The 9,280-nt window shown below is 38.3% G+C and overlaps 1 protein-coding gene across 1 annotated transcript in view; it reads right to left on the bottom strand.

Moving 5' to 3' along the window:
- Positions 1-2,090: 2,090 nt before the first annotated feature.
- Positions 2,091-9,280, bottom strand: part of skib (v-ski avian sarcoma viral oncogene homolog b) — a 48,638-nt gene continuing 41,448 nt past the window's right edge. Inside the window, 5 exon segments of the mRNA XM_038269352.1 lie at positions 2,091-4,064; positions 6,201-6,431; positions 6,816-7,090; positions 7,791-7,981; positions 8,072-8,175. Coding sequence (XP_038125280.1) covers positions 3,843-4,064; positions 6,201-6,431; positions 6,816-7,090; positions 7,791-7,981; positions 8,072-8,175 — 1,023 coding nt within the window. The 3' untranslated portion in view covers positions 2,091-3,842.

Below are 9,280 nucleotides of genomic sequence, written 5' to 3'. Positions count from 1 at the left end.
TCTTAAAGAACATAATGACATATTTTGTAATTTTGTTCCAGATATAGGATAACAAGCTGATATTAATGGACTAAACAGTTCAGCTGACCAGCCCTCAGCTGCTTAGCCTGCAGCTTGTAAATCTGTAAACAGTTTTTTTGTTGTGATACTGTTAATTTGATTTATTTATTTTATTTTTTGTTACTAATATTATTGTCTGAAATAAATAAATATTCATTCATACTCTTAACATCCACCTCATTTTCTGACATTCTCGCCCATTTTGCATACCCAAATGGAAAAGCAAATAACTGTAAGCCCAAATTACATGTGCGAAAGAGATCAGGGGGACGTTCACCTGAACTTCTGGCCCAGATAAAAGCAGAGAAACTTCTGTGCAAGCTTCCAGTTGGGTTTGCAAAAGACATAAAAATGATGTAGTTTTATAATTCACTCAAAATCAAACATTTAATCCTAAAGTAGCTAACTCCATGACAACGTCCTTCAGATCACCTCATTGCATCTCAGTGCTAAAGCCACTGCAGCTCTACACACTAAGAGAAAACAATGTTGCTTTAACAAAAAAATTACATTTAATGACATTTACTGGTCTCAGATAATGTAAAACTAATATTTTAGATTTTGAAAATGCTACAAAATATTTTTGTCTGAGAATTTCCCTCTCACACAGACAATGTAGAGATCTATACAAATACTTGTTTGGGTGAATGTGTTCAAGATCTACTCTGACCACGATGAGCATTTCTGCTTATTTGGTAATTCATTAAAAGCATGTACCAGTACAAAAAAAGTTACATAGAATGGTCTTTTCTGCTTAAAAAAGGCCCTAGATATCTTTTTTTTATTTTGTCTGTGAAAGTCAGATCGAGAGCTCATAAGAAACTGCCTCGACTCAGAAAATAAAACCATGCAGAAATGTTGCTGTGTATAAACAAACATGACTGATTTTCATATCCTCTTGTAATTGCACATTTTAAATGCCATAATATGCAGTACTTTCAGTTCATCCATGTTTGATATACTCATAAATCACAAAATAATCTTATAAAGATGTTATCCTGAATGACATCAGCAATGGACACTGTCCCAGCAGTGTAAGGAACTTCCATACCCTGCCTCAGACAAGTTTAATTTTACTATTGGAGGATACGTACAGGACAGCTCATGTAAGAGGTCCTTCTAGCGTCACGACCAAATTTGGCTGAATCTCAACAATATCAGGACTGATGCTTAGTGTATATAACCTTATTTTATCATTACAAAGTGGTGTTTGGTCTTTTTTGTATGGGCATATAACTGGCCAAAGTATGTTAGATTTTTGGAGTTTTTCTGAAAATGTTTTGGAAAGTATCCTAAGGTCTTTGTCAATTCTATTGACCTGCAATAGAGCAATCTGCAGTTGGAGAGCTGATATTACTAAACACCTGGAGGTCCATCCTCCTAAGCATACTCCAAATCAGATGCAAATCAATGACACACCCGTACTTTTCCTGATACAGGATTCTGCTGTTTGTCTTTGTAATGAGACTGCATGTGTAATTTAGTTGGAAGGAGCTCTAGGACTTGTGTGCTCTCAATGCAATACTCCCCCTTAGTTCAGTGGTGGCTTTTCTCTTTCAACAAAGATGGCCTCCGTCATCCTTGTTTAGAAACACCCGTCATCTCTGTCAAAGATCTGAACATTTTGGTTGTTGAAGGTGTGTGCTGTTGGGCTGTGCTTTGCCATGTGCTTTTGTGGTTGTTGTTTGGTTTCTCCCCTGCAAGAGTCTGAACAGTCCTTGCTGCACTGGAAAACATGAACACTACTCAGCTATGGTTTGGGTGTTCTGGCTTTGGGAGGAACCAGTTTTAAAAAAAGTCTTGTTCTGGTAGCCTCCGATTCAAAGCCTTTTTTCTATGGCTGTCATGACCGGGATGACTTAGGCTTTGCACAGGTCTGTTTATTATTAAGAATGACCAAACAATAATATATCTCTAGCGGAGCATAGCGTTCATTAAAAACAAGTCAATAAAAAAAAAATTTATAATCTAACCAAAATTAACACTAAAAAATGCAGACACATCCACATAAATGAACAAGCACAACAAACTGGACGGAGTAGAACTGGTTTAAATTTTAATGGGTATTATACATGTTCTCTGAAAGGAAAAAGAAACATCGAAACAAGAGGCCAGTGAAAACCCCATTCCAGACCCCGAAAAAGTACAGAAGCATCAGCAAACAACTCGGATACTGCTATTACACTGTACCCAACGAATACTGAGTGAGGGTATTGTAATGATAAGACATGAAAGTGTTTCTTGTCTTTTACACACAAAAGCACGAAAAAGGTTCAAAAACCATCAGACGGTCTAAGAGCTGGAAGTGCTGAGAATGAGATCCTATATTTGTCAGTTTTGGTCAGAAGTTAACTATAGAATGTGTAATTCATAAAATATTTAATCTTCTAGAAATCAAGTTAGAGGTTTTAGAGTTCTTGTGGTGTGAGAAAATCACAACTACAAATAGATTTCCTGGATCGGTCTACCTGGCCGGTATACGCCCGGCTGCTGCAGATTTTTAGGAATCAGCAACAATCAGGTTGCAGTTTTAAAAATTCAAATAGTCTCTCTGTTTTTTTCTTTTTTGGTTTCAAGTAATAAGAAATAATATGCATAATCAACTTAAGCCTGGGGCAAGGAGAAAACATACCATACCAACGAACATCTTATTTACAATACTGTATTTACATCAAACGGCATACTGAGAAAAAGGTGATTTTTAATTTCAGAGTTTGTTATTTTCGGATTCTAAAAATCGTAACAGGGAGCACAACCCTCGGTTCTGTCTTTAAAAAGTGCAATTACTTTTCTCAAAGTAAAAAAATAGATATCCATATTTTTTATATATGTAAAAATGTTTTCCATACAAACAGCCACTGTTGATTTAAGAGCCCTAAAACTGAAGACCCCATCAAAGAAAAAAAAGACTGCTTTCTCTCAATAGGCAGCAATTCATTATAGATCATAAATTATATTATAAAAAAAAAAATCTAAAGTACCATTTCAGCTGTGTAGGATTTTCTTTTTTTAAGGAGTGGGTTAAAAACAATGTATGTAAACTAAAGTGGGCAAACTATTCCTCTGGATGGCTTGGGAGTGAAAAACAAAACAACAACAAGCAACAAAAAGTAACACATAAAATATCTAGGAGTTAAACAATGGTGAGCATGGAGACAGCCCACCAAACCACTAATACTTCAGGTTTATATCAAATACAAAAGGTAGATAAGCTGCTATATGTGTTTATATAGGGTTGTTTTTCTCTCGCTGGTGGAACTGAGCAAAAAACATTTGTTAAAATGCTCCAAGGTTAGGAGAATCAAGCAGACACCTAAAGTAAGTAGTGGCAAGCTTTCAGTGGTCTGCAGTGACACCTCTGTGTTACACCAGTGCTGTGGCACAAAGACTTAATTGTCTGCTCTCGTTCAACCAGACGCAGCCTATTCCTTCCCTTTATATTCAAGTAGTGTTGTGTAGCTGTGTTTGAATGTCTCAGAATAGCTTATACAGAAACAAAAACTCGGGCGGCATCAGGAGGCGGGCGCCGACGTCACTGAAAGGATGTGTGTTTAATCGCCGAACAAGTCTCTCATAGTTTCACACTCTAAACCATGCCCATGCTTCTTTTTCCAGTTCATGTAGTGATTTTTGTTGTATTCTTATAATAATATTGATGAATACTATAACATATATATGACAGATTTATTTCCTCTACAAAAGTGACTTTTTCTTTTTCTTAACAGGAGCTCCATTCAGTTGAGTCTCTCCATTCAGTTTATTTCTTTTGTACATGGACAACTTTAGGATCCTTTGCTGGGCTGTGTGGTTTGGCTTTTTGTGTCTTTTTTTGGGTTCTTGCAGTCTCCAGGTGGACTGCTGCTGGCCTGCAGGGCCAGCTGGGTTTGCAGGTCTTTCACCACGCTCTCCAGGCTCTGCCGAGCTTCTCTCTCCTGCTGCAGTTCCTGCCGCAGCTGTTCTCGGTCTGCCTCCGCCTGCTGCAGCTGTACGTGCAACTCCTCGATCTACACAACACAACCACACACGTGCGAAGTTCATTAGAATAACAAGTAAAAACAACATCTAATTGGCTTGTGAAAAATCCTAAAGAAAACTCAGGTGGCAGAGCAAACTGAATGCAAAAGAAAAGCTTTATGATACTGTGAGAGATATAACACAAATGAGATTTCTGAACAAGATTACTTTTTGTTCCAGCTGTTTGCAAAAACTATCTAAAAATGAGTAAAAAACTAATAAAACAAGTGCATTAATTCTTAATTTCAGTAGGTAAAGATGTTCTGGAATGAGTATTTTTACCCTTAAAATAAGATAATTTGATATTATGCACCTGAAATAAGAGACTGCGAATATTTTTTTCTTATTTCAAATGTTAATTGTCTTGTTCCATGGGAAGATTGTTTCAATTACCTTCTCAATTAAAGAAAAAAAGCACTTATTTTAAAGAAAAAAATGATTTTGGTGTTTTGCAGTGCATGCCTATTTTAACATTTAAATAAGTTAAAGCAATAATGAAACAAATCTGATACATGCACATAAAAGATGCCAAGTCTGCATTTTTCAACATGATGTAATAATAATCTGTGCATCAGACTGTGCTGCTTCTTCTGATTTTTAAGGGGAGGCTGTAAAAACTATTTTGACCTACTGGAGTTGCCATAGAAGTTTGGTTACAAAGTCAGCAGTTTTAAGACAGCAGCAGCAATGAAAAGCAGCTATTTCTTGCTTTATTTAAGCTCATTATGGATGCTAGGTATAATTTTCACATATTAACATAAAGCCTGGTATTGCAAAACTTATGCTACTTATTAGCAATGAATGGGATTGTATGGGTGATGGCATTAAACTAACAGTCCTCAAATTAACCTTTTATCTTTCAACTTTAACCCTTTTATTGATGATAGTTACAAAAAACTTATTGATTTGTGTGGGTTTGCATTAATGCTTATTTTAGTAATTTCCTCCTTGTGCATTAATTAATCTTTTTCCTTTCATTTATAACCTGTTTTAGCTTTAACTGTGCAGTAAAGTCCAGAAAGGGCAGGATAGCAACAAATATGAAAGGAAGAGTACATGAAATAAAGAATTACAGGATAAGAAATTCATGGAAAATAAAAGTAATGAAGGACAGAAAGAAGCGAGAAAGTAGGATACAAAGATAAAGGACAGGTGAAGACAGGGAGGAAACAAATAAAAAGGCATGAATTGAAGAAGGGATGAAAAGATAGAAAGAAGGACATGAAAGGAAGCAATAAGAGAAGGCCACAAGGGATCAAAGACTGCTACATCCTCCGTGAAAACAGAGACATTTCTTATTATGTTCTCAAGAATGAGAACATAAAGTTTGCTTTCCCTGAAGGAATTCATACTCCACGAAAAACTGGGCCCTTGAAGTCAAGCTCCCAATAACACGTCACTGAAGGTCATTGAAGAACGAGTATGGGAGGGGCAGAGAGCAAGCTTAGCACAGAGCAGGGAGCAGATAGAAGAGCTCACGGAGTGCTCTGGTGCTTTTTGTAAAGAGTCTGGTGCGTGCGTGGGTGCTGCCCCACTAGCATAACGAAAATGCTACAAGAGAGCAGAAGTGTCACGTTGGACCGCTGAAGCCTGTACCACTGCGCCACCACAGTGTTAAGTTTGACTGATACTTGGGGCATCTCTCCTCTTCCATCCCAAACTTGCCCATCTAAATCCTGCCCAATCACAGCACATCGAGTTAGGAAAAAGTTCTTTTCCAGACTTTGTGCTGAGAACGAGCAGCGAGACTCCCCAAGACTGGGCTGAGGAACGAAATGATGTAATTCGCTGGTGGGAGCCAGAGAAAATGTCTCAGTTCTCTGAGTATGTAGCAGCTATAAGGAAGTAAGTAAAGGAATAGGAGAGGAAAAGGGAAAGCGGGGAAAGATGGGTAAAGGGGTATGAAGAGGTGCAGGAAGTTAGAAAGAAGGATGGAAACAATGAATGAAGGACAGAAAGAAGGTGTTTAGATGATCGAATATTGAAGAATTCTTTAAGAGCAAACATATTTTGTTATTCTACCACCACTGAGTAATATTTCAGCACTTTTTTAGAATCTACAGTGTCAATAAATAGAACTGTTAATCACTCTCCTCACTGTTTCCAAGGGAATTGGGGCAGCGTACCTGAGTGGAGTACTTCACTCGAAGACGTTCAGCTTCACAACCTTGGTCACAAACTCGGACTTGTCTCTCTCTCTCCAGCTCTCTCTTCAGTCGCCCACAGGATTCCTCTGCCTCCCTCATCTTCCTCTCCCAGTCCACACGGAGGCGCTCAATCTCTTTCCGTAAATTGCGCTTGGCTTCGATGGCATCACGTAGACGGCCTTTCTTAGCCACCCTCACAAACTCCAATTCCTGGAAAAAGACAAAAAAAGCACCCATATTATACTTTCTAACATCTACTTTCATACAGAGGTTTTAAAGATGTGCCTTTAACCAACTTAATGTATCTTCTTTTGGATGATTCATGATATATTTGATTTAAATTTTTTTTAAATCAATGAATTGTACTTTAAGAAGAAACAAGTACATAAGTATTTTTATTGGTACTCCTAAACAAAAGAATATCCATAAGATATTTAAACTTTCAACTAAATTTATATAAAAATAATTTCTCTTCAGTACAGCAAACTTTATGCAAAAACTATTTCTTTTCTGCAATTTCTTTTGGACACAAGCTAAATGCACAGAGGGCTTTTTTTAAAGTGCAATATAATCTTTTTTAAGGTGAAGAGATACCTGCTGCAGGCTGCGCTTGGCTTGCAGGGCGGCCGCCAGCTTCTCCTCCTGCTTCACTCTCATCCGGATGATTTCCTGCAGGACTTTTTCTCTGGCCTCTCTGGTGTCCATTCCTGCATATACCATCTGTCTCATGGCGTCTATCTCTGGACAAACAGTCCCAGACTGCCATGGAGTTAAATCCTGGGCCTGAGGAGGCCTCTGAGGAGACAGGCTCTGAGACACTCCGACACACGACGACTGAGGTGAAGTCAAGGAGGAAGCTGGAAATGGACCTAAAAGGATTTCACAATTTATTTTATCTATACTAATTTAGTCAAATAATCTATGCTAAAACAAAAAATAGTTCTCTGTTTCATATTGGGTCTTTACAGTTAAAGGTATAATGGAGGATTTTAGCAAATTTTTTAAAAGACCTCTTAACTCCTCTCGAAAAAGAATGCAAATGCACAACCCTGTACCCGCTCCCAAGAGAGAAGGCCTATTAATCACGCCAGAGAGCATGCACCATCCCATTTCTCCTCGTGCACGCTCCGTTTAAAAGTTGCTGTTTGAATCGCTCCAACAAGCTTACCTTCCAAAAGAATAATTTAAATTTGTCCAATATGTCAGACTCACCACCGGTAAGTGAAAATGGGGACGAGCACATAGGATGGCCTTACGTAAACATATCATCAGAATGATTGACAATTAGGAGGACCACTTATTTTGATGATCCACCCAGAAAAAGAAGACCCTCCACTATACCTTTAAGAAGAAGACTAAATTTGTGAAAACAAAATAAGTTGTTTTTGGTTCACATGTTAAACACTAGATGGCGCAGTTAAGCTGAAAGAGCACTCAACCAGCTGTGATTCATGTCCTTTGCTCACCATGGAAAACAATTGCAACTAAAAAAAGTGCCTCTGTGGACTGATTGTGCAATGCTGAATTTATTGCTTTTTCAAATTGGACCAGCCGATGGTTGAAACGTACCATCATCGCAGTCGTCCACATCGATCTCTCCATCCGTCTCTATGTCTTCGGTCTGATTAGAAGAGAGAGAATGGGGTAGTTTGCTGTTATGCGGCTCTTTTCTGGAAATGGTTTTGGATCCTAAAATGTGGCTGTCGTTGGGATGGAGCGGAAGAGGACTAGCAAGAGTCTCCTGAGTCCTTATACAGATTCTGTGGAACATAAATGTGTAAGAAAAAATAAATAATAAGCCCTTCCATACTTATTGGGTATAATGAAACTGATTTGTTTAGATGGCTCACCTCTCCGCTTCCTTTTGAGGTGCCGGCTTTTCCTTTTCGACAACTTTTGGAGACCAGGGGCGGAAAGCAGAGGGCCTTTGTTTCAGCTGGACCTGTTTCAGATCCTGTTAAGAGCAAACAACAACCTCCATTAAACCCAGTGAACTACCACAGGAATATTAAATCAGCCATGGAGAAAGTGTTCAAAGGCCCCTCTATTTTAAACATGGCCATATAATTAGAGGTCATACGTACACAGCCATGCAGTGACTGTAAGGAGTGCTAGTCTTGTGATCTTCGACCTTAACAGACCTACATCGCTGAAGCTTTTCACTGCTTGTTATGATTCTGCTACAACTTCAATGAACTCCACAAAGATTATGATGATAATATTAGACCAACACAGAGGAGGGAAGAATTAAGACAATTAAACAACATGTGAAAATGTAGTTTAAGTTTGTGCTTAACCTTCCTGAGTCAACTTAGTGGAACTACCTTTTGTTTTCTTTTTATATTTCCTGTTGCCCGTCTGCTGAAGGATATATCTTGACCTTGCTTTAATCATAATTCTTTTAAAACCGATTTTTTTTCCAGGACTGATCTGATTTTAGCACCAGCTTCTCCGTCACGGTAGAAAAAAACATACATTGCAACAGCATGATGCTGCTAATGCCATTCTTAACCACAGAAGGAGTGCTTACAGTTTTCCCCCATTTAAAGAGCTGAGCTGTAGCTCATTGCAGCTTATCCAAAGCCAACATCAGGTTCTTGTCTCTCTTTGTTTTTTATTTAACTTGTGCCATACTACTTTTATTTCATGGAATGAACAGGGCTGAATAAGATATCTAAAACTTAGAGTCTAGTTTTAAAACTACATAGCTTTAAAGTTCCCAGCCTGCCTTGCTGTGCCTCTTGAGACAGGTGGACTCCATTCATTAACTAGCCGCCCTCAGAAGGCATTAAATTATTGTAATTCAATGTAAAACGACGGCCTCGGCAGATGGCCACTCACACTGAGCCTGGTTCTGCTGGAGGTTTCTTTCTGTTAAAAGGGAGTTTTTCCTCTCCACTGTCACTACAAGCATGCATAGTGTGAGGGATTGCATTTGAGTCAATGCAATCAACTGGTTTTCCTTAGATAGAAAACTTTGAATCAATTTGACTTTATGATCTGCTGAACTGTAAAGTGCCTTGAGATGATGTGTGTTGTGAATTGGCACTATATAAATA

The sequence above is a fragment of the Cyprinodon tularosa genome, unplaced genomic scaffold (assembly GCF_016077235.1).
Source record: "Cyprinodon tularosa strain WSP-4 unplaced genomic scaffold, ASM1607723v1 ctg729, whole genome shotgun sequence".
Taxonomy (NCBI): Eukaryota; Metazoa; Chordata; class Actinopteri; order Cyprinodontiformes; family Cyprinodontidae; genus Cyprinodon; species Cyprinodon tularosa.
Note: the sequence above shows the minus strand (reverse complement) of the source record. Positions and strands in the feature narration are given on the sequence as shown.